Source organism: Myxine glutinosa, chromosome 4, assembly GCF_964187855.1.
Source record: "Myxine glutinosa chromosome 4, kmMyxGlut1.1, whole genome shotgun sequence".
Classification (NCBI taxonomy): domain Eukaryota; kingdom Metazoa; phylum Chordata; class Myxini; order Myxiniformes; family Myxinidae; genus Myxine; species Myxine glutinosa.
Window position 1 is genome coordinate 62557900 of NC_136264.1, and position 25566 is coordinate 62583465.

Below are 25566 nucleotides of genomic sequence, written 5' to 3' on the forward strand. Positions count from 1 at the left end.
CACAAGCTATAATGACAAGGCAGCAGGAGAAGATAAAATAGTGAAGGTGCTGAAGACATTACCAGAGGAGATGGCAGAAGCATTTGAGAAGTTGTACAAAAGGATGTGGGATAACGAGGTATTACCATCACATCTTATTGTTAAACTTGCGAAGAAAGGAGTTTTAGGAAGGTTTAACAATCGGAGGGGGAATAGGTTTACTTTTAATTGTTTTTACAAGATGCATCCGAAAAGGAATTAACGATTTGGACAAGAGGCTTAGACATGAACAAGCTGGATTGAGGAAATAATTGTCTTGCAGTGACCATGTGATTCAAGAACAGTTATGGAACAAAGTTTGGAATAAAAAAAAAAAAAACATTAAGACAGCATTTGGCAGTGTATGTAGGGAGATTTTGCGGCGGCTGCGAAGACTTTACAGGATAACATAATTAAAACTAGATGGTATTCATAGTATACTTACCCTGCGCAGTCAACTTGGTGCGAACCAACTCTTCTGTTTTTGAAGGGGTTTTTTCTTTGATCCAATTTGGCTGCCAGACCACGTGAGCGATTACAAAATAAATTTATGTTCTCTAATATAATTGTTGCGTAGATCACGCTCAATAATTTCAAACTGATCAGACGAAGCGTTGTCACTGTCGAATTATGACTTCATAATTATGGCACCAATAGTCATCGTTAACACCTTTTCACCATGCAGAGTTCTTTACAATGAGCCACGTTTAATTTTTTTTCCCCATAGAGCGTTTTGGATATAGAGGCGCAACGTTTTTTGGTTTTTCCAAGATGGCACCTGTACCATGTGAGCTGTGACGCCATATTTATTAAAATATTCTACAGAAGGCGGCGCTCCAATGGTGAAAATTTTGTGTCCATCAGACCAATAGTTGCAGAGCAAAATAAAATTCATACTGATCGCATCAAGGGTTGTAATTGTCGAATTATGACGTCATAATTAAGGTACCGATGCCATCCTCATTAACATATCTTATTCCCCATGGGGAGTACTTGACAACGCACCGTTTTTTTCCATGGAGCGGTTTCGGAGATAGAGGTGTAACGTTTTTCCAAGATGGCGTCCAAACCACGTGACCTATGACGTCATAATTAGAAATAAAAAGATTCTACAGGCAAGGGTGCTGCACCTCGTGCACAAGGTCCAGATTGATCTCCTTCACTTCCTGAAGCTGGTGCCGAAGGGAGATGAGATGAGCCTAACCAACTCATTCACTTTTTGTCATAATCCGTCCACAACTTCTTTGAAATATCATGCCATATAACGTTTTGGCCCCATCACTCAAATCGTTTTGGCCCTATCACTCAATGGTAAAGAGTCAATTAAAAAATTTAATTATCGCATCTGGATCTTCACGAAAATCAAATAAATTCGTCATTGGCACACACCCAACCTTGCCACCAAATTTCGTCGTAACCCGTCCATAGCTTTTTGAGATATCCTGCTCGCATACAGACAGATAGACAAAGACAGGGGTGAAAACAACCTCCCTTCAGTGGTGGAAGTGATGAGCAGGGAAATTAAAGTAAAGTAAAGGTCTTCCACTATAGACGTCGGAGAAGGATTCAAAACATTTTCTGGTCAAACAGGATAAGAAATGAGCAAAGGAGGAGTCGGGCGAGTGCAAAACATTCAAATTTTTGGATTAATAACAATATTGACCCATTAATGGCTCACTAATGTGCACAGGCCGAATAACGAAGATGGTGGCTGAATCAGACATGCAATTGAGAAGGTTAGAGGGACATTTGACTAAAGAAGTCATGTTTTGGACACATTTGGGCAGGGTGGGGGGGGGGGGGGGTGGGAGAAGGGAGACCAATACATGGAGAAGAATTGCTGAAAATGAACTTTGGTTAGAAAGGGGAGTTGCAACAAAGTGTGCAGAAATGTTTGCTCAAGATCGAAAAAGATGGAGGAAGCCTAGTGTGGCCTTTTGTGCTAAAAAGCACGATGCGTCCCAGGCAAGTAAAAGGTAAGTCACCAACTGCATAATTTAATAATGGTATTGGTCTAATCCCTAGAGTAAAAATGTAGGTTCACATTCCAAATATAGAGGAAAGCAAGCAAAATGGAAACCTCTATTTGCCGGCGCGTTGACTCTACGATGTCTTCACCATCCGAGCAGAGTTTTGCATTTTCTTCTTCAAGGGATGAGATTTGTACTCGTGTTTCTGCTAACTGCAAACAAAACGAAACAACGCCAAATCAGTCCAAAGAGCCAGCTCAACACATTGAAAAGCATTGAACACAACTCCCATGGCGACAGAGATGTGCTCATGATCACCCACACCTCACTCAAGCCATTTTCACATTGCCCTCATCTACAAGTATTAAAATACTACAAGGACCAAATGTTGCATGGATGTAAGAATGAGTCAACGATAGGAAAGACAGAAGCATGTTCGGTGACCTCAATGTAGAACAATAAATTAGCCGAATGCAGTACATGACGGTAACATAGCCAACAGTACCTGTTGATCCACATAATCAATCAACAATCCTCACCAAGAAGTTACATCACTCAAGCTCTTGGGTCTCACTATCTGCCATGATCTTTCCTGGGAAAACCACATTTCCAAGCTGGCCTCCAATGCAAGTCGCCGACTGGACACCTCCGTCGTGCGAAGTCCTTCCTTGGCACACCCGAGCTCCTCACCACATACAAGGCTTTCATCCGCAGCTCAATGGAATACTGTTCTCGCCTATGGGCCGGTACTCCTGCCTCACACCTAACTTGGCTTCGCGCTGTTGAAACCAAAGCTTTCATAATCATGGGAATCTCCCGCGAGCCAACTCTGAGGGCCTTTCACTCACCGCAGGCAGGTTGGTGGTCTTTGTCTTCTACCAACTCCTCACTGGCCTAGCTCCCCCAGCTCTGTGTGCTGTGTCCCCCAAATATTCCTTCAGATCGCACAAGATCTGCCAGCAACCCTCGTCTGGTGAAACTGCCAAAATAAAGACTCTTTTTGCTCACCTTCACTCTTTCATTCCTCTTTTCTCCCACCTCTGGAACAAACTCCCACTCTCTTCAATCCCACTCCTCCCTCCAGGTCTCCAAAACAGCTGTTTACCACCATCTCTTATCTTCACCCATCCAAAACCTTGATCTTTCCTACCCCCGTTAATTCACCCCCAGATCCACTTTTCTGAAAGACCGACTTCTTACACAGGTCCATGTGTTGTTTTTTGGTTGTTTTTTTTTTACTCCATGTGTTTTTTACCTCCCTCACCCCCACCTCACTTCCCATGCCGCCTCCCTCCCACAGATATCCCGATGTCCCTGCTCTCAAATGTTGTACTTGTGTGCTTCCCCCTCTCCCCCATCTGGTCTTTCGCTCCCATTATTTTGTCTTATGTGTCATTTTTTTTTTTTTTGTCATTAATGTTAGCTCTTACACAAGCCTCGATCTTATATCCCCCCAAAAAAAAAAAAAATTAAAAAAGCTATTTCATTGGGCATTAACTGATGTCGAGTCTTGCAAAGTGCACATCCTGTTAATGACCATTTACTTATTTTCAAATTTATGCTTGCACAGAAATATTTAATTTAATGTCAGTTCATATATTCTGTTTATGTTAAGAATCAGGCAACATATTGTTATGTCGGGAGGGTAGCAATAAGCAGAGCCAGATAGATCTGAATAGGTAACGTGCTTCGTCTGTCGCGGTAAAGAATCTGCCCTGTAATAAGTTTCATGTGTAGGCGTTTTGTCGGGTAAGAGTATACCTGTGAACATACCATGATGTTCGAGTGATAGAGTAGGGATTAAAAGATAATGCCCCTGTGTGTCTCACCTGGTAGCCAAACCTTTGTCCCGTATGGCAATGCACTCATTTAGACACTTAGTTAGGTTCTTTATTGCAACACTAAATAATTCCCTTCCCTGACATAACTTTGGAAGACGAACAGGCAAGGGGGCCGGCTCGGGGTGCCGCCGCGTGGACCGTGGCCAGCTTCATCTCTGCTGGGCCCCGCGTACCACGCTACGCGCACGAGTTATGCCCACGCTACATGCACAAGCTATAACCACGCCCAGGAGGACTGTGATTGGTTGGTGGGGAAGGCGCGAATCAACGCGGAAGGCGTGAGGAGGGTCGGCAAACGGCGGGAAGCTGTGAGTCGCTGGTTGGTAGCGCACCAAGGCTGACGTCACCGCGAGAGGTTATAAAAAGAGCACGCTGGACTCTGCGCACAGATTCCTGGCCCTGGCAGTCCCGGTGGGATCCCAAGTTGAGCGAAGTCCTGTCCCTGGTTGAGTGAGGAGCTTTATTCGCGGTCCTGGCAGAGTTGGCTTGTGAGTAGCAGCGCTAGCTCTAAGCGCAGTTCACAGTCCTGTCCCTGGTTGAGTGGAGAGTTACAGCTTCAGCAGCTTTAGTCCCGGCCGGCAGCCCGAGTTGAGTCCGACTCAGAGTTGAGTTCGCTTGCTTCGTGCAACCCTGCGTTTGACCTTGTGGAAAAGGGGGGGGGGGGTTGTGGGGGGTCGACGAGGAGCCTTGAGTGGGCGCTGGGCCGGGCCTTCGTGGTGCTGTGGTGTTGGAGCGAGGGGCCTCGGTGTGCAGCGGAGATTGAAGACGACAAGACCAGATAAGACCGAGCTCCACATTTCACAATTGCATAACGGACGTGTTATTTTGGTTATTCTTTTCCCTCGTCTGTATTCGAAGTCGGTGTGTGGGATCCCAATCTAGGATTTAGTACATTTTGTTATCAGCGCGTGCTTTTCCTGTCCCGTCCTTTTATTTAATAAACCCTTGTATTATTTTCCCCTTCCATTCAAAAGCTTGTGTCCGTGTCGAGTTAATTTCCTTGCAAGATCGAAGCTGCCGTCGGCGCGCTCCAGGTAAGCTTTTACCGCAGCTCCCACTTTCCTTCTTCCTCCCGCGTCCATAGTTGAGTCCGTGTTTGGCCGTCGCCTCAATTACAGCCGTTTTCGGTCCATCCACTAGCCTCTGGTATTAACCGGAGGCTACGCACGACAATATGTTAAGAATCAAAACACAGCTCTTACAAAACACCTCTTACACAGAACACCTCTTACAAACAAACCAAATATAACAATACATGTCCCCTACCAAATTTCAGTTCAACATGTTAAAGGGTAAGGGGGAAATCTGGAAAACTGACCCATGTATATACAATACAATACAATATAAATAAATAAATACCATTAAAAAAATATATATATACATATATACACATACATATATATATACATACATACATATATACATACATACATATATACACATACATATATATATACATACATACATATATACATACATACATACATACATACATACATACATATATACATACATACATACATACATACATATATACATACATACATACATACATACATATATATATAAACATATATAAACAGATGGCTGTCCGTTTGGCCATTCGTGGTTCGGCTGATTCGCTGTGAGGCGAGGTGCAATGTGATTGGCCACTGGCAAGATGAATAATTTGTTGCATCGGCTTATTAAAAGATGATTTTCAAAATCTGATTCCATATTTCATGATTAAAACTCATGGCCTAAATAATTGTCTAAATCTGGAGTTAAATCGGAACAAAAATAGGAAAAAGCAACGTTAAAAAAAAAAAAAATTAAATAATAGGTTCCACGAGACGTGAGGCAACATGGATCCAAAAAATTTTCTCAACTTTTAAATGTAATTATTGTTAGTCTGATTTTATTTTACACGGTCCAGGGACATCGGTCACGATTTTTTTTGCATTTGGATTGTATTTTTATTATGCATTTTTAACCTGTAGTACAACATGGAATCACACTTTATTTATTAATGGTGCATCAAGGTACTACCTCGGCAGACATGATGACCTCCGAGGTATACACTCTTTCCTCCAAGCTGTTTAACCTGGATTTGAATCCAGACCCAATTATAAACTACCATCCCGGTGTTTCACAGACTGGGTGAATAATCTGAGTGTCGTCCCCACGATGGACGTTAAACGGGCGTGCTGACTCCCGACAGTTGGTGGATGTCAAAGATCCCCATGGTATCCTTCACAAAGAGTGGAAAACCTATCACCGGCACACAACAAATTTAAAATTCCTATCTGAACTACTGATCGGAAGGCAATAGCAAACCACCCAGTATAACCATCGTTAAGGAATCTGCTTTGGCAGCACAGACACTTTGCAATGTGTGGTAGATCAGATATTAAATATACAGTCATGGCAAAAAATATTGGCACCCTTGCAGTTTTTTCAAATAACTCACAATTTTCTCGAAAAATAAGTTCAAATTGACAAAAGTATTTCGTCTCCACAATTCTTTATTTCACTGTTAATATTACAGAACCCTTGTTTTTGATTCAGTACTTAATATACCCTTTTAAATCAGAAAATAAAAAGAAATGGCATTGACCAAATTATTGACACCCTGGACTTAATATTTGGTAGCACAGACTTTGGACAAAATAACTGCAGTCAAGCACTTCCTATAGCCATGAATGAGCTTCCTACACCTCACTACTGGCAGTTTGGTCCAATCTTCTTGTGCAAACTGATCCAGTTCTACCAGATTTGAAGGATGCCTTTTTCCCAACTGCTGTTTTCAGATCTCCTCACAGGTATTCAATGGGATTTAAATCCAGACTTATTGCTGGTCACTTCAGAACAGTCCAGCGTTTTGTCTTGAACCATTCCCGGTGCTTTTTGAAGTGTGTTTGGGGTCATTGTCCTGCTGCAAGACCCATGACCTTCGACAGAGACCCAGCTTTCTGACACTGGGTTGAACATTGCGCTCCAAAATGCCTTAGTAATCTCCCAATTTCAGGATGCCGTGCACACATTCAAGGCACCCAGTGCCAGTGGCAGCACAGCAACCCCAAATATCACTGAACCTCCTCAATGTTTGACTGAAGGGAAGGTGTTCTTTTCTTTGAAGGCTTCACATTTTGTTTTCTATAAACATAGAGACTATGTGCTTTATGAAAAAGCTCTAATTTGGTCTCATCTGTCCACAGGACATTCTCCCAGAAGGATTTTGGCTTATTCAGGTGTGTTTTGGAAAACTCCAATCGGGCTTTCTTATGTCTCTCTCAGCAGTGGGGTCCTCCTTGGTCTCCTACCATAGAACCCTCTTTCATCGAGTTGGCGACAGATGGGGCGAGTTAAAACTGTCGTACCTTGTGTCTGAGAATCAGCTTGAATCTGTTTGGCGGTTGATCGAGGTGCTTTCTCAATCATTTGAACAATCCTTCGCTGCAATCTTCGATCAGGTTTTCTCTTGCGGCCACGTCCAGGGAGGTTGGCTACAGTGCCAAGGGCATCAAACGTCTTGATAACATTGCGTACGGTGGACACAGGAACATCAAGGTCTCTGGAGATGGACTTTTAGCCTTGAGATTGTCGGTGCTTGGCTTCAATCTTGTCTGACCTCCACAGACAATTCTCTGGTTTTCTTTCTTTTTTCCATGCTCATTTTGGTACACACAGTGACACAAAACAGCAGAATGACTCCTTTTCTCCATTCAAACTGGTTGAACGAGTTATTTATATATTGTAGGCACCTGCAACTCACCTCAGTTGTGTTTTTCTTTTTTTTTCTTTTTTGTATACAAGATCGAGGCTCGTGAAAGAGCTAACATTAATCACATAAAAAGACAAACCGACACACAAAACAAAAAACAAGGGGAGCGGCAGACAAGATAGGGAGAGAGGGGGAAGGACACAAACACATTTGAGAGCAGGGACATCGGGAGGACTTGGGGGGAGGTGGGAGAGGAATAAAACATATGAACACTGCAAGGACTCTGGGGTGAATTACCGGGGGTAGAAAAGATCAAGGTTTTCGATGGGGGAAGATAAGAGATGGTGGTAAACATCTGTTTTAAAGACCTGGAGGGAGGGGGGTGGGATTGAAGGGAGTGGGGGAGTTTGTTCCAGAAGCGGGAGAAAAGGGGAATGAAAGAGTGAAGGTGAGCAGAGAGCCTAGACTTTGGCAGTTTAACCATAAGAGGGTTGCAGGCAGATCTTGTGCGACCTGAAGGAATATTGGGGGGGACAGAGCACAGAGAGAGCTGGGGGAGCAAGGCCGGAGAGGAGTCGGTAGAAGACAGAAAGACCACCAACCTGCCTGCGGTGAGTGAGTGAAAGGCCCTCGGAGTTGACTACATCGCAGGAGATTCCAACGATTCTGAAAGCTTTGGCCTCAACAGCGTGAAGCCGAGCAAGGTGTGAGGCAGGAGCACCAGCCCAGAGGGGGGAACAGTATTCCATTGAGCTGCGGATGAAAGCCTTGTATGTGGTGAGGAGCTCAGGTGTGCCAAGGAAGGACTTCGCACGACGGAGGATGCCCAGTCGGTGACTGGCTTTGGAGGCCAGCTTGGAAATGTGGTTTTCCCAAGAAAGATCATGGCAGATAGTGAGACCCAAAAGCTTGAGCGACAGAACTTCTTGGAGAGGATTGTTGAGAAAGTAGATGGGAGGGTTGTCCAGTCGGTCCTTTCGGAGAGACATTGTAAGAGTGTGAGATTTGTCAGGATTGAAAGACATGTTCCACTTGTTTGAACAGTCTGTGATTTTGTCCAGGTCTGCAGAGAGTGAGGGGGCTGCAGACTGCCGATCTGAGGGATGAGGAATGGAGCGGCAGATAGTGGAGTCATCAGCAAAGAGATAGAGAGGATTTTCCAGAGAGTCGGAGAGGTCATTGATGAAGACCAGAAATAGCACAGGGCCCAGAACACTACCTTGGGGAACTCCAGCCAGAACAGGAGGGAAGATGAGAGAAATCCATTCAGGGCCACACGTTGCCTACGACCAGAGAGGAAATCCGCAAGCCATGAGTGGAGATTTCCCTGAATACCATAGGAGGTGAGTTTGGTGAGCAGAGCTGGGTGCCAGACCGTATCGCAGGCACGTGATATGTCAAGTGAGACAGCTCTGATTTCCTGTTTGGCATTGAGGACCTCCATCCATTGTTGAGACAGCAAAAGTTCAATTCCAAAGTAAAGGAGAATCACCTGCCTGAAATGCAATTATTTCTAACAACTTCTAAAAGGTGCCAATATTGCCTGGGCCATTTTAGGATTTTTGTGTGCAATAAGCCAAGATTTTTTTTTCAGCTTTTTTTGTTTTGTTTCACTGCAAACCAAAGAAATACATATGTGGATAACAAAATATTTTTTAAATTTCAACAATTTTCTGGAAGAAATGGTGCATCATTTGAAAAAAGTGCAAGGGTGCCAATATTTTTAGCCATGACTAAGTAACAACTGAATAGCGAAAGCGAAAAAAAAGAAGAAAAAAAAAGCTGTTTAAAAAAGAAGAGCACAGACGGGGGAGGCAGGGCAGTGGTGGAGAGTAGAGGGTGAGGGGAGTTGGAGAGAGAGAGAGAGAGGGCAGTGGGGAGAATCTGTCCATTTCCATTACAACAAACACAATTACTCAAAATATCATTTTTTATTGATGCATTTTTGAAAAATGAAACCACTTCTAGTTAATATTGAACAACAGACGTTTTGATACTGTTGCGGATATGAGATTGGCCTCCATCCATATCCGCTTGTAAATATTCCCCTATTTCCCCAATACTTCCCAACTATCCCCAATCCCCCATTCCCTAGTCCCATTTTCTGTAAACAACACTCTAGACCCGACCTTCCCCTATTTCCCCCATTAAATGTCGCATCCAGGTCCACCGCATCTCACGTAGACAACTATAGGACATCTTGCTAGTTATTCTTAGTCTATGTCAGTTAAGGACTTGTTTCCATTAATTCTGACTCTTCGTTGCACCAGAATGTGATTGTATGGCACCGTTAGGAAGTTTAGGACCTCCCAATACCTCCCCGCAGCTCTTCCTCATGGTACAACAACAACAACAGCGGCGGCGGCGCGGGGAGTGTGCGTCCTCACTCCGGCTTGGTTAGCCGCCATTGAACATGTGCTCCGACGGGGTTACCACGTAGGGGCTCGCTGTCAGCTCCTCGTCAAGGGCGGAGCCCGGTAACCCCCCGCACCCAATAGAAGCGGCGGACCGATTCCATCTGGGGCGGAGACAACGAGCCGAGGGCGTGTCACTCCCCGCTGAGCATGCGCAGGAAGAGGGAGGTGACGTCAGATGCACCCTCAGCTTGGAGAGAGAAGACGCCACCTCCGAGCGCTGCAATACCTCCCCGCATCTCTGGACCGGACCGCGGTTGATTCTGCCCCTGAGCCAAGGTGCACCTTGTGCTATCGACTGCCTGTCCTTCCCTGCCATCAATCCCCGTGTAAGTCAGTCTTGTCCCGTTTGTCTGTGGTCTGTCGGGGATAGATAAGACTGTGTCTAAGTGCCCATCTTTTCTGTGCTTTACCTCTTACCCTGTAATCTACCCCTTTTCTGCATCACCAATTATATCCTCCTCCGGAGGTCTTGAGAACTGTACCCCCTTGTGTCGTTTCATTTAACCCAGCCGTTGTGTCCTTTCCATCATTGATTTAGCGTAGCGCGATTCGGCCAACGTTCGAGTGGAATCGGGCGGGATCGGGTTCTAATCGGGGAGTAACTGTTCGGACGCGGTAATACACCACCGCTCGGTCAATATAACATCTGTCCGCGATCCGCAACAATACATTATAACAGAACAATCCAAATTCTCACCTTTCATACTCATTTTGGCTAATCACATTTGTAAAAGAATAGAAAAGTGTGAAAGTCAATTATCTTTATGTTCTTGGGGAAATTTAACCAATATACACCCACCTCGACACCCAGCTGACTGTTGGTTTTCTCAAGGGCATCGACCCTGCTCTGCAAGTTGCTCAAAGTAACGCTGGAGGACAAGGAGTCAAAAGAGGAGTATGATAGTCATTTGAAATTAACACACTCTATGCCACCACGAGTTATATTTGACGTCATTCTTCAAACAACAACAACAACATGCATTTTAAGGCCATTTTCCCTGCTAGAGCGGGGGTTAGCCTTACGGGCCCCATGACAATCTTCTCCATTTTGCCCTATTTTCTTCAACAATGGAGTAAATCATTACAAATTTCAACATTTTTCTTTTTCTGTAGCAGTCAAAGGTCATGTGAGGGATAAATGAACAGGTGGAACGTTAGCATACTAATAAAGGGACAAAGGGAACAGGCAGGTAAAAATGCACAGATACACCATCGTGGATGAAATGGAGCAGCATTTGTAAGTCGGCAATTTTGAAGAACAACAATGAAGAGCATAAGAAAACAGACACTGGAAGGTTGTTCCACAGATTAGAGAAACACAAAGGAAGATGATGAGCCCCAAGCTTAGATTCAGGAAGGGTAACTAGGTATGGATTGATAGGATGGCTGCAACCAGATGGGAAGGGAATGATCAGAGAATAATGGAAGGTTAGGTGCATCTTGAAGAACAGTGGTAAATAACTTGAAAGGAGCCAATCTGTTAAAACATACAGGTATAAATAAAAGCTTGCCACATACAACCATGTTGCATGTATAGTAGATAACAGTAGAGAATGACATCACACATGACCTGTTTTCACCAAGCTTTTGGGGATGGTGAGACTTAAGGTTTGTCCTCAAGTGAAACCAATGTTAGGGCCTACAACCTTTACGAAAGGAATTATTTTGTGTCAAGAAGAACATATATTTATTAAACAATTTGGATTGGCCCGTTTAGCGTTCCCATACAAGCTCACGGATCATGATGCCAATATCTCAGGTTGAAGTCCTATAAACTTGGTTGGTTAGGGGATTGAAAAGTATGGATGGATATTTTCAGCCACAAGTGTTTAAGAGATAAACTCCCCAAAAAAATAAAAAATAGGGGCAATACCCCTGGCTACTTACCTGGTAGAATAAAGCAGTATACTACACTAAAGGTATTTTAAACAGTATCAAGGTATTTTAAACTAATTTCAATGGTTGATAGGAGACAGGGGCGCATGTAGAATCGTACCAATGTAATCATAAAACTTTAAACAAAACAAACAAAACAACAAAAAAAAAAAACCTGGACCCACTTTGACCCCTGGTAGACCCCCTTAAGCCCCAAATTATTAATGCCATGAACAAACTTGAGTTGCAATATACCAAATATCATTTTAGGCAAGTTTGGTCACAATCCCATCAGCAGTCTCGGAGAAGAGATTGCAAGTGTTTACGGATCGACGGACGGATGACACGCCATCCCATAAGCTCCCTAGAACTACGTTCCAGGCGTGCTAAAAAAAACATCATGAGGCATTGGACAATATCACTCCACAATGGTAATGGCTCATTCTTACCTTAAGCTCTTGTTTAGCTCTTCCAAGTAATTTTTCTGATCAAGAACTGCCGTCATACTTCCTGAACTGAAAAACAAGAACAAAAAGAAAATCAAATCAGATCATATACTCAAAACCGAAACCTCAAATCAAATCGAACTACATTAAATCTTCTGTTTCTCGACTTAAGTCGAGTCCCGGTGTGTACCCTGGTTAGAATAGGTACACCGTATCCCTGCGTGTCGTAAGAGGCGACAAAGAGGGTTGGCGTCAGGAAGGGCATCCGGCCATAAAAACATTGCCTCAAAAAGAGAACCATGACAATTACAACTACATATGGGCAGGGTACAGCCCGAAGTGGAGATCTGTTTCTGAGGTTTGGGACATGGAATGTAGGGACAATGACAGGGAGATCAGGAGAAGTGGTGGAAGTATTGGTCAGAAGAAGAGTGGACATATGTTGTGTGCAAGAGACGAGATGGAAGGGAAGTGCTGTGAGAATGGTGAAGGGTAGGTAGGGACAGAAATACAAGTTTGTGTGGCAAGGGTGCCCGGAGGGCGTGAATGGTGTTGGTGTCCTGTTTTCTGAGGACTTTGTAGACAGTGTGGTGAGTGTGACGAGTGAGTGAAAGGTTGATGATGGTGAAAATGATGATTGGAAAGCTCTTGGTGAACGTCATCTCAGGATATGCTCTGCAGGTTGGTCGAAGCGATGAAGAGAAGGACAAGTTCTGGTGTGTGATAGAGAAGCTGATGGAAAACGTGGAAGATGAGGAAGTTGTTGTGGTAGGAGGGGACCTAAACGGACATGTGGGAAGGTGTATGGACGGTTTTGAGGGAGTTCATGGGGGTTACGGATATGGTGTGAGAAATTGAGAAGGTGAAAGGATTTTGGAGTTTGCTGATGGAGCTGATTTGTTACACTCAGTTCCAGAAAGGGGATAATAAGCTTGTTACATACACGTCAGGTGGGTCCACGACAACCGTCGACTACCTGATGGTGTGTCGGCGAGATAGGGGGCACCTCCGGGACACAAAGGTGATCCTGGGGGAGGAGGCTGTTTCACAGCACCACTTGGTTGTCTGCGACATAGGGTGAAAGGTGCGAGGAGAGCTCAGCGGGTGAAGTACCAACCGAGAATGAAGGTGTGGAGGTTGAAAGAGGTGACAGTAAGGGAGGCATTAAAAGAGAGGCTGAGTAGGGTAGAGGATGATGTGGTTGAGCTTGAACGTGGTTGGATGTCAATGAAAGATAGTCTGTTGGGAGCCGTTGGTGAGGTATGTGGATGGACAAAAGGACCACCGAGGCACTCAGAAACATGGTGGTGGGATGATGAAGTTGGAAAGAAGATTGACGAGAAGAGGAAGAAGTTCAAGGAGTGGCAGAAGGCGAAGGGTACGGGAGCAGAAAAAGCAGAGCATGAAAGTTATAAAGCTGCAAAGAAAGAGGTCGCAAAGGTGCAGGAGGCATGTAGGAAAATGTTCGGAGAACGCTTGGATTCGGAAGAGGGTCAGAGAGCGGTATTCAGGATTGCAAAGCAGATAGCGAAAGAGAGGTGTGATGTGATGGGGGTGAGTTGCTTGAAGGATGAAGTGGGACAAATCGTTGTGGACCCAAATGGAATTAAAGGAAGATGGAAAAGATACATGGAAATGCTGTTGAATACAGAGAATGAATGGGATGGCAACAGAGAGAGTAACCCAGTTTTAGGACCGGCAGAGAAGATAACCGAGGAGGAAGTTTAGGAAGCGATAAAAGCAATGAAGAGTAGAAAAGCGGGAGGGCCGATGGGAGTTGTGGAAGATATGTTGAAGGCAGCAGGAAGTTGGGGTGTGAAGAGAATGACAGAGGGTTGGAGAAGTGAAAGAAGGCCGCATTCCGGTGGATTGGGAACTGAGTACCCTCGTCCCTCGATATAAGGGGAAAGGTGACCCTCTGGGGTGTGGCTCGTGCCGAGCGATAAAGTTATTGGAGCATGGAATGAAGGTATTGGAAAGGGTGTTGGAAAGGAGGATAAGGAAGAAGGTGAAGATCGACGAAATGCAGTTTGGATTTATGCCAGGAAGAGGACCGACAGACGCGCTCTTTATTGTGAGGCAGTTGCAGGAGAAGTACATGGAGAAGAGGAAGAAGTTGTTTCTTGGGTTTGTTGATCTGGAGAAAGCATTCCATCGGGTTCCACGCGAAGTATTGACATGGGCATTGAGGAAGTTAGAAGTGGAGGAATGGTTGATCAGAGTAGTGATGGCAATGTACAAAAGAGCGCGCACAGCTGTAAGGACGAAGGACGGGAACAGTGGTGAGTTTGAGGTGAAGGTGGGAGTGCATCAGGGGTCGGTCCTAAGTCCACTACTATTTGTAGCTGTGATGGAGGTGCTGGCTCAGAACGTAAAGGAGGGTTTACCGTGGGAGTTGTTGTATGCAGATGATCTGGTGTTGATTGCGGAAAGTATGGATGGACTGAAGGAAAAGATGAACAAGTGGAAGGAATGTATGGAGACAAAAGGTCTGAAGGTGAATATAGGAAAGACGAAGGTGATGGCAAGTGGTAAAGCATGTGGTGAGGTGGAAAGAACTGGGAAGTGGCCATGTGCTGTGTGCAGGAAGGGTGTCGGAGTGAACTCCATTCAATGTACAATGTGCGCTGAGTGGGTTCATCAAAAATGTAGTGGTCTGAGAGGGTCATTAACCAGTGTGGCAGCTACATTCAAATGTAAGGTGTGCACAGAGGGAGCTGCAGATGGAGGAAATGTTGAGTTGGATCTTGGAGACGGCGTGAAGCTGGAAGGTGTGAAAACATTTTGCTACCTCGGAGACATGCTGAATGGAGAAGGTGGATCAGACACGGCAACGGTTGCTAGAGTGAGATGTGCATGGAAGAAGTTTCGGGAACTGATTGGCGTGCTGATGAGGAGGGGAGTGTCGTTGAAGCTGAAGGGAAAGGTGTATGCTGCATGTGTGAGAAGTGTTATGATTTATGGGAGCGAGACATGGGTCATGAATGTAGAGCAGCAACGAAGGCTGGAAAGGCGAATGGTTCGGTGGATGTGCGGAGTATCGTTGAGAGAGAGGAAGACAAATGATGAATTGCGAAAGATGATGGGAATAGAGCCTGTGATTGATGCTGTGAAGAGGAACAGGTTGAGATGGTTTGGTCATGTGTTGAGGAAGGATGAAAGTGACTGGTTGAGAAGAGTGATGGAAATGAATGTAGAAGGAAGTAGAGGACGAGGAAGACCGAGAAAGACTTGTCTAAAGATGGTGAAAGAAGAAATGCGGGCAAGGGGGTTAACAAGGAGATGCAGAAAATAGGGCAAAATGCGGAAGATTGTCATGGGGACCGCAAGGCTAACCCCCAATATAGGAGGGAAAATGGCCTTAAAATGCATGTTGTTGTTGATGTTTGTTCTCGACTTAAGCAATATATGATTAAGTGAAACTGAAGGGAAATTTCAAAGCAAAGGATTACTGGATCCGATTTGTTTAATGCAGCTGGATTGGCAATGGTGGTATGAACTTTAAGAATTGATTCACCAACACAATCAAAATAGTTTGAACATTCCAGGAAGAATGGCCACCCTCTATGGACCGGTGCCACTAAATCTGCTATTGCAGCTCTAAAAGTGGTGCAAACCCATGGTCCTGAGAATAACTGGAGTTTCTCACGAGAATTGTGAGGTCCGGAGCCTGCATTTCTCCCTTCGAAACGATCATTGGGCCAAGCAGTTTTCTACCATCTCGGATGTTGTCTTGTGCCACCTGCCCCGTCAGTCAAGCTATATGATGTTGCAATCTCCTAATTTGGAAGCTAACTGTTCTCCACTCTTTTGTCCTCTCCTGATTGTGGAATTAAATCGACAAATGTGCACAGCAACATTCTTTCACATCCACCCCTCATTTTAAATGGTGAGCCATCTCATGACACTCTCTATTCGGAAATTTTCTCACCGCATTGACCCTCCTCTCCAGTTCCACACCAGTTTTCCACATTTTCCCTGTTTGTCAGCTTTTGCTGTGCGCTCAGATCTCCTTTGTCTCGGGTGATGACCCATAATCGAGGCTTGTCGGAATGCAGACTCTCCCCGTTGCCCCTACCCCCTTCTAGCCAATATTTATTATTTGTTCCATTTTCCACCCACTCTCTCTAGTAAAGTAAATCCTTGCCACTGATCATGTAAATTATGGCATTTTCCCAAGGTCCAACTGTTCGAAATGTCTACAAATATATTTAAATAAAATAAAACTGACAGCACATGCTAACAAACATCGTGTGTGCATCACAATAGACAATCATGAACCATTTTATGACTATTAGCCAAACTACATTTTATAACCATTATTATGGTAACTCCAATCGGAGGTGGTGAGGGGTGTGTGGGAAGACAATTTCCGTATCAAAATGTGTACCTCATAACACTGCTCGCGTAAGGAGGTATGACAAGTCATAATAAAATATGCCGATTCTCTGCATGAAAACCATACATGTAATATAAGTTGTGAATTATCACAACAAATGGCATACAGTGTGTTTGGTGTGTTTGTTTTAATTACATTCACTCGTGAATCGCTATCAGATAGAGTTGAGACCTGGTGGTTGTACGTGGGGTGTGCCCGTGAATGTTTTATGCAAAAACAAAATTATTATATTCCCAGAAGTGGAAACATTACGAAAACTGAACTGCTGGAAGGAACGAGTTGAAAACCGGTGGTTGCACTCAGGGTGTTGGTTTTAGACATAAAAAAAAAAAAAGGAAAAAAAAAAAAAAAAGACCCTGGGGTTCAGGGTGAAGGAAGGACAACAATACCGGACTTACCGTAATCTACCTAAAAGCCGTAATCTACCCCCAGAATTATCCGTGTGCATGCTCATAACCCCTTAGCAGCAATGTTGATTAGGGCATGCTTCTGTGTTTCGTGAGTGCAGAAATAAAGATCGTTACCTAAAATATCTCACAAAGCTTCTAAAAGAAGCAAAATATACTTCGAAAAGCATCAGAGAAAGGCATGCGTCTCTGTACAACAAAAAAGAGATAGAGCACTTCTTCAGTTTGCCCAAAAGCCCAACATCCTGCTACTACTAACCATACTGCAAAAACTCTGACGTGGGCCAGCACAAGGCCCGAAACCTTGTAGACAGGTGCAGTCTCCCAAAAACCCCGATGGATCGCTACCGGTGAATGGACTTTGAACCATGCAGGAGTGACCTCAGTGAACATGTCAGGCTTGGTTATTGTCCCCCGTCACACCACGGAGCGAAAGGGGGACTATGGTTTTTCCCCTCCGTCCGTGTGTGTGTGCGTCCGTGTGTGCGTCCGTCCATCCGTGAAGGACCGAATTCTAATTTGGTGTGTGGGTGCAACTAGGCATAAGGAAGAACGCTATTTAAAATTGGGTCGCCACGTCAAAATCCAAGATGGCCACCACTATGTATGTCTGAACCTTGTGAGCGAAATATCTTGAAAAATAAGCGAAGTACTAACTTCTAGTCTGGTGTGTGGGTGTACCTACGCATAAGGAAGAACGCTATTGAAAATTGGGTCGCCACGTCAAAATCCAAGATGGCCACCTTGCGTCTTCCACTTTGTCAACTCATCACTTCACCGACAGGGGACCTAGGCGTAACGCTTGTTTATTTAATGGACCACCTTTAGAGGCCATTTTTCCCCACAGAGCAGGGGTTGGCCTTTTTCGGGAACCTTGGTCCCCTTTTTGAAGCAATGTTTTATGGCCGGATGCCCTTCCTGCTGCCAACCCTGTTAGTCCCCTCTTGCGACACACAGGTAATTACCAGTGAACTGGTACTCAATTTGCCGACCTCGGAAGGATGACAGGCTGAGTCAACCCCCCTGGTGTTAATTTAGCGATCGACCGGGATTCAAACCCAGGATCCGAGGATCCCAAACCGGCACCCCAACCGCTAAGCCAACACCAGGCTAGGTTATTTATTTAATGGATGTCTACAATTGGAAAGAATGTCATGTATCATTACCAACAGAGAAATGGCTACCGACTTCGACAAAGGACATCTTCACGATGTGAAAATGCACAAATCTTATGCCAACGATTGTTCCCATAGGAGCGAGATGTACCAGGCAAACTACCCTTATGGAAGACCCGTATCTGGTTTTGGGTGCCTCTTAACAGCAATTGGGAGGCCACATGTGGGGATTGTGAATGCACAGGGCAAGTATAAAAACACAACTTTTAAGAATCATATTTGCTATTAATCGCGTTGGGGACGTGGGGTGGGGTGGGGGGGGGGGGGGGGAGTGATGGGGAGGTGTGTGGGAGCTGTTATCAATATATTGCTCATTTGGTTCCAGGGCTCCCAAGATAAATTTTACTAGATCCTTGCATCTATTGGTAAAAGGATGAGTGCATGTCTGCTCACTTGTAATAACAGGAAATGGTAGGAACTCGACACCTCTCATCTATGGATATTTTTCATATTTCCTATATTTTTGCAAGTCAGATTTACATCCAGGAACACAACAATTATGGTTAACCATCCTGAAATTGGCACTCTTTCATCTAAATTCTGAAAATTAATTTTAAAAGCCTACTTGAATTACACATTTCAATCTAGTAATGGGCAGGATAAAAGTGCCCACGTTAGCAGCAGCGAGTCGCTGAAAAGGCACATAGCGTGTGCGTGAAAGGCCTTGCTTGCATTCATACATTATTTCAAAAGTCCCGCATTCTCTGTGTAGGCCTACATGTGTAATATATAGTGTCACCAAGTGGAAGCCAGTATTACAAGTCAAAAAGAAATCACATAAGTGGGGGAATTGACCCATCCACAAGAATGGGTTGTAATTGACAATATATATATATATATATATATATATATATATATATATATATATATATATATATATATATATATATCCCTTGAAGCATTACAAAATGAATAGCAAGAAAACTGATAATTAAGGGAAAGACCAAGTAATAACAGTAACGTGCTGTTGTGTTAAAAACAACTAATCAACAACTTACCCCGACTCTGACTTGTCATCATCCTTCATGTACAAGGCATAATCAATGACCCCCAACTGTTGGGCATTTGAAAAAAAAAAAATGGTTAAAACCATTCATCATGCAACACCATGGATGTTCATTCATATGTACGATATAGGTAAACTAGAAAAGTTAAAATTCACATTTAATAATAAAAAAATACGTTTGCGTAACCACTCGCATGTATCCATCCATTAAACAACATCACACCAGCTGGGATTCAAGGAAGAGCAGAACCCCAATGATATTGTACCTTTACCTGACACCCCTAATAATTCCATGCCTTCGCACATGGCCAGAAATGTGCTACAAATCGCTGATAAAATGGCCGTCGCATGCCAGACCTGGAGTATCACCTTGAGCAAGTTCTTGGACCATGAAGGAAACATAACCTGATGCTGTCTGTTTTGTGTTAGATTCAAAATAAGGCGAGCAGTGCTTAATACAAATTGTTGGTTGTGGCTGTTCCTTAAAACAAGATAATCTCAACCACCTTTACTTCATGAAGTGTACACACACGTGCACGCCTTATCTCAATCCTCAGTTCTCTCTTGCTTTGAAGAGGCTCATATGCCAAACAACACGTCACCTTGTTCTCCACAATTGCAATTAGCATACGTGTCAATATTTGGTTGATAAAATTTGTCAATTTCTGGATTGAACCACATCGTCTGTGTAACAATATCAAACGACATTCATGTGGGGTGAGGATCCTTTTTTTTTCTATGCAAGGGTGTAGGCTCATGGAGGAGCTAAATAACCAATAGCAGCAGATTTACAAACAACAAAAATGTGAGTGCATTTGTGTTTTCAGGATTTGAGGAATAGGAACAGAGAGCAACGTCAATATTTGGATGAGAACAAAAAAAAAATTAAAAAGGAACGTAGGATTACCATAAATCCCCATGTATAAGGCGCAATTTATTTTCCAAAAAAATGTGGGCAAAATGAGACGAGATGCACTTTATACACAGGTATAGGGTGTGCCTCATGTACAGGTATTGGTCTTGAGGCACTAGTCAGTTGCATTTTCAACCATGCAACTCTAGGAACCTGTAGCTCGAGTTTCCGCAGTGATACCAGCGTGTAGCACCAGTTTTGTTCATTTAACAATAAGTTTCAACATGCGTATTTGTCCATCAATTTTATTTTTATTTACATATTTGTCCAAATAAGCATTTCTCTTAAAATGCTTGTACAAATATTGTTTCGATTTGGCCCCAAAGTAGTAAAATCGTGGAGCTGCAAAGCAAAATGCCTCACAAATAACCAGTGTTCAATTTAACCACAAGGACACCCAAGCGGAAGATGAGCCATGTTTCAAGGGAAACCTTAATCATCCCCACTAATGAAGGTGTTGATTATAATTTATTCTCCTCAGGGCAAGTCCAATGAATCTCGGTCAAGTGTGGCGAGATGACAAAATGAAGCACACACAAGCCCTAAAACAAATTTAGAGGGAGGAAGAAAAAAAACAAAAAAAACTAGGCAAACCATCATGAATGGACAACATGATTCATAACAATCAACAATGATCACCCTTTTGTTGCCATGAACACAAAGATTCATGCAAGTGGAAAAGAACAATGAATGGTTTAATAATTTACGAAAAAGTTTTAGCTTCCTTTTTGTGGTCGAGATTTCCTGATAAGTTAGACATTTATCTAAAGTTGCTGCAACCCATTTATAATATGTTAGTTATGTGAAGCTGAAAGCTGACATTTTTGGAAGGGGGGGAGGATAGGAGGTGACAATCAACCATGTGACTTGTACAAAGGTGCACCTTAAACATGGGGATTTACAGAAACGGTTTTACCTCCTTAGAGTTTCCTTCTGTATCCATCCTGTCCAGCCTGTCCAGCCTATGCATCCTCTCCTGCCGCTCATTCCTCCCCACACCCATCGTTTCTCCAAGTCTTCCTCTATCTTGGCCTTCAAATCTGCTGTTGGTGTTTCCCTCCCCCCTCTCTACTGCTCCTTTTGTCTTATCTTTTGTCTGTTACATATTGACCTGTTCAGTGTACTAAGTCTTTCATGAGCCTAGACTGTGTATACAAAAATAATAACAATAAATAATGGCCATCATTAACAAAGATAAATAAAAATCATGATTATGATGAGAATGTTGATACTTGAAAAATAGAAACTGCTTTCAACTTCTAATAACAAACAATGCATTTTTAAAGTATTTTTTGATCATGCCAAATAATTAAAGTAAATCACAATGTAAACAATAATTTACCAATGGAAACATCTCATTGGTTTTGTTCTTTCATAAAAAGACGTTAAAGAAAGAGGAAAAGGTAAGTATTTCTAACACCTGCATACACTTTTATATGATGGGCAACTAAAAGAAAAGAATAGAAAAAAAAAAAAATTAAGAGCCACATTGAAAAAGCAGGGACAGGTAAGGAGGGCAACATACTTATAAGGAAAAAGACCAACAACAGAATGGAGATAAATTGCAAGCCTGGAATGTTGATGATTAAGAGGTTGGATGGAAAAAAACACGAAAAAAACTTTCAAATTTTTCCATTCAGTGGTTTCCGATAAATATTTTAAAAATCATTTGCGTTTCATCAAAGATGGCTACCATACCACGTGACCTATGACATCACAATTGTCACAACATTCTGCATAGGTGTTCATCTTAACCTGAAGGTTTTGTCTCGATCGACATATGGTTGCTGAGAAAAACGAGGTTTAGCTCGTACGGACAGATAACCCGAAAACATAATGCTTCCGGCCGCCTTCGGGGGGCGGAGGCATAAAAAAAAAAATGAATGCAAGTATTGTGCAAGTACAAAGCAAGCAACACCTGTGCGTCCAAATCCTCCCCCTTCATGCAGAGGTTTGCATCGATGACGTTGAGTCCAATAAGCAGGCCAACTACAACAGCTCCTTCCTCCTCAAGTAGCAAGGCATGAGGCTCATAAAATTCGCTGCAGGGAAATATTGGATATCAAACAAGGCAGATACAAAAAATAAATAAATCAAAAGATCATCAAAATATGAACAAAATGTAGGTTATGGTGTCAAAATCAGGGTAGCATCTAAATGGTGTCAAAAAGTCGATCTGACGAGATGCATTGCAGAGGCCGACGAGGACATATTTCCCAAAATCAAAACTTTAATCCGGATAGGATGCACTCTTCCCATTACTACCATAGTTGTGAGGCGGAGCATTCATTTTTATGTCTATTGAGGATCAAGATCGACTTTTAGGTCGTGTCCTGTTACACATGAACCACAGCACGGAGATAGACTTGGGAAAAGTGTGCCAAATGCATATAGCAGGAAACATTGGTAGGATGTTTTCAAGTGGTCTCCTGCATTAGTGAAACGGCATTTTCATTGGAAAGACAACCCAGATTATTACAGTGGGCAGCAATTTCCTTTCATGTTACTCAACTTTTTATTAATCACGGCAGATATCTAATGATTTTTTTCCGTCTATCCAATTCAGAGCTCATAACGAACAAAATGCAGGCCTGCAAGTGATCATTCTCTGAAACTTTCCAGAGGGTGATTGATTAAATTTTCTTTAAAAGTCAGAAATGATTCAATCACAGATTAATAATTATTATACTCATTGAAATGTGTAACATGTACCACCGTTGAAAGTATTATCTCAGCTACAACAATTGAAAATAAAGTCGTCAGAATTTGGTCGCAGTAAAGACGGTGAGGACAACGTATTGTTACGGTTTTTAGAACCTTCACATGTAAATTTAGTAGTAAATTCCCCTATAAATGACCCCTGTGTACATGTCCCCTTAATTGGCTGTTAATTAAAGATTGCACCTTAGTTAGTCCTTGTACAACACGTAGGACACTTTAGGACCTCTCTATAGTTATGTCATTATGTGTTCCAGGTAAGGCTGTGTTTCCAATAGTTGACTACGTTGCATCAATCAAATAAGATAGGTCCCTTTCAATATCCCCAATCGTCTCCTCAAAGTGCCAGTAACAGTTGGGCTGTTTTCGTGGGCATCACACCGCCTCTGCTCGCCCAGCAGCGTTCGCTGCCTGGCGCCAAACTCCATTACGCACGAGGCCAAGAAAGGGGGAGGAGCCGCCAGAGCACGGGCGTGGCACCACCTCGTCATCAAAGGTGGAGTCAGAGAGCCCTTAACAACCAACCAGGGCTCGGTGGGCATGGCTTGATAGAGCGTGGCAAGAAACGTCTGGTGAGTTTGAGAGGGTTCCAAGGGCGTGGTAATAAAAACCCTTGGCGCGAGGCCCCCACCAGAGACGGTGAGAAGGCAGAGATGCGTGAGGAGGTTCAAGAGCCACGGTGAGAAGCAGATGAGTGAGGAGAGAGGATCGACCATTCATTTCTTGGCGCGAACATCCTGCGGCGAGTGAGAGTCGGCACGCTCGTGGGCGATACCAACCAGCACTGACGACCGGGTTTTCGTCACTGAACCGGAGCACGGACGCTCAAGCGGGATCTCGATGTCGTGCCGCGATCCCCGGACCTCCCTGCCGCCAGCTCTGTGGACCGTCTGCCCTTCTCATCCCTCCAGCCTGCAATTCCCCATTTGTGTATGTGAGTTTGTGCTGTTTGTGTTGTCCTGTGGGTTTAAGTAAGACTGTTTTAAGGAATTGCGCTGTGTCTTCTTCTTCTGTATATTGATTTCGTTCCTTCTCTTTCTTTGGTTTTGTATAATAATTAATAAATCCCTGTTCCTTCTTATTCTTTGGGTTCTTCCTCGTCCGATCGCTTTAGTGATTTCCCCATTGAGTACCTGTGGCGCGATTTCGGCCGAACCGCTTACAATCGGGTTTAGTCTTTTGTTAACGGCCCGCGTCGCAGCTCGCTTCGCTCGGCGCAATACATCTATTACGCTGCGGCCCGGGCGGGAGTATTTCCTCGCGTACCGGAAGGCGCTGATACTTAGGTCATAGGAATAATTGGCCTACTACCCTATTCAGCGCTGACCGGGCATGACGTCATACCCCCAGGACCAGTCGGACGGCCAGCTTAACAAGACAAGGGGATTAACCCCCCCCCCCCCCTTGCTAACGGGAGTGCCCTCCCCCGGATCCGTAACAGTATCTTTGCACATGGGATGAGCTTTGACTGCACGGAGGGACGGCACAGACTTTGCAGTACAGACTTACCACGTAGGATTTACATTTTTTGCCGCGTCGCAGACGCTGCTAATAGAGTGCCCTCTGCTGTTGTTGTTGTTCTTCTTGTTCTTCTTCTTCTTGTTCTTCTTGTTCTTGCAGAGAAGACAAAACCTCAAAGCTCCACCCATTCTGGGAACCATAGCTCCACCCATTTTGGGAGAGGCTTCATATAAACAAATATCCACCATTTTATTAACTCGCATGTTGAGGCCTGTTTTGTAGGCCCGTGGTGTCTTCCTCTCTCACACAGTTTTATTTCAAATCAAATTCGATATATCATTTCATTTTTCACAGTCGCTGACATAGTTTTAGACTCGGTTGAAAAAAAACGGGAAGAAAATCCGATGAAAGTTGCCCTTTATAGAATGAAATGAATTCTCAAAGGCCTGTAACTTCAAGTCCATTGAGATATATTTTTTTACAATCACGGCATGGTCAGTCATACACCGCCCGAAATAACAGATGGGAAAATGCCGAGATATATTAAAAATTCGTCCATTTGATGACAATCGTCACGATGAAATATTTAATTTATACGTCGTCACAATAATGTGGAGAGAGGAGCATAGCTTCGTTCACGTGTCGCCACACACGGGAAATTGCAGAGATATATTTTTTTTTAAATCGCGGCATGGTCAGTCATACACCGCCTGAAATAAGACAGGAAAATGCCGAGATATATTAAAAATTCGTCGCCACACACGGGAAATTGCCGAGATATATTTTCACTTTGCACAAAAACAACATCAAGTAATCGAATCAATAGGAATGTCCTGTGCCTATAACATCGACGTTATAGGCACAGCTGCATCTAGGCATTGTGTAACATCGACGCGGCTTTTGTTTTAATTAAAACTTTTTGTACTTGTTGTCTTAGTCATATCGTTTTATTTCAAAACACCAAATCAGTTCATCGTCGCAGCTCATTAAAGGTCGACATGGAAACAAAATTGCTCTTTCACCATGCCTGTAAACGATTCCTGGGCACACGTTGAGTGCTGGTCCCCTGCCGTCGAATACCGGTGAAAGGAAAATGGTGGATCGATAGACCAACAAGTCGAAAAAGAATGGGAGTGATAACATGTGCTACGTTTGTCTACTTCAGGAATACGATACATTCTATATTTTGAATAGTCATCGGAATGACAAGAAAATCT

General features: G+C 43.6%; 1 protein-coding gene across 11 annotated transcripts in view; it reads right to left on the reverse strand.

Annotated features, from left to right (window-relative positions):
• The window catches only part of RUFY2 (RUN and FYVE domain containing 2), an 83298-nt gene that overhangs the window by 22992 nt on the left and 34740 nt on the right, over positions 1–25566 (reverse strand). For all 11 annotated transcript variants that reach the window (XM_078775784.1, XM_078775783.1, XM_078775782.1 and 8 more), the window contains 5 exons: positions 22089–22212; positions 19250–19305; positions 12274–12339; positions 10749–10818; positions 2099–2200 (listed from right to left, as the gene is read on the reverse strand). In XM_078775784.1, coding sequence (XP_078631910.1) covers positions 2099–2200; positions 10749–10818; positions 12274–12339; positions 19250–19305; positions 22089–22212 — 418 coding nt within the window. The remainder of the gene's footprint in view (positions 1–2098; positions 2201–10748; positions 10819–12273; positions 12340–19249; positions 19306–22088; positions 22213–25566) is intronic.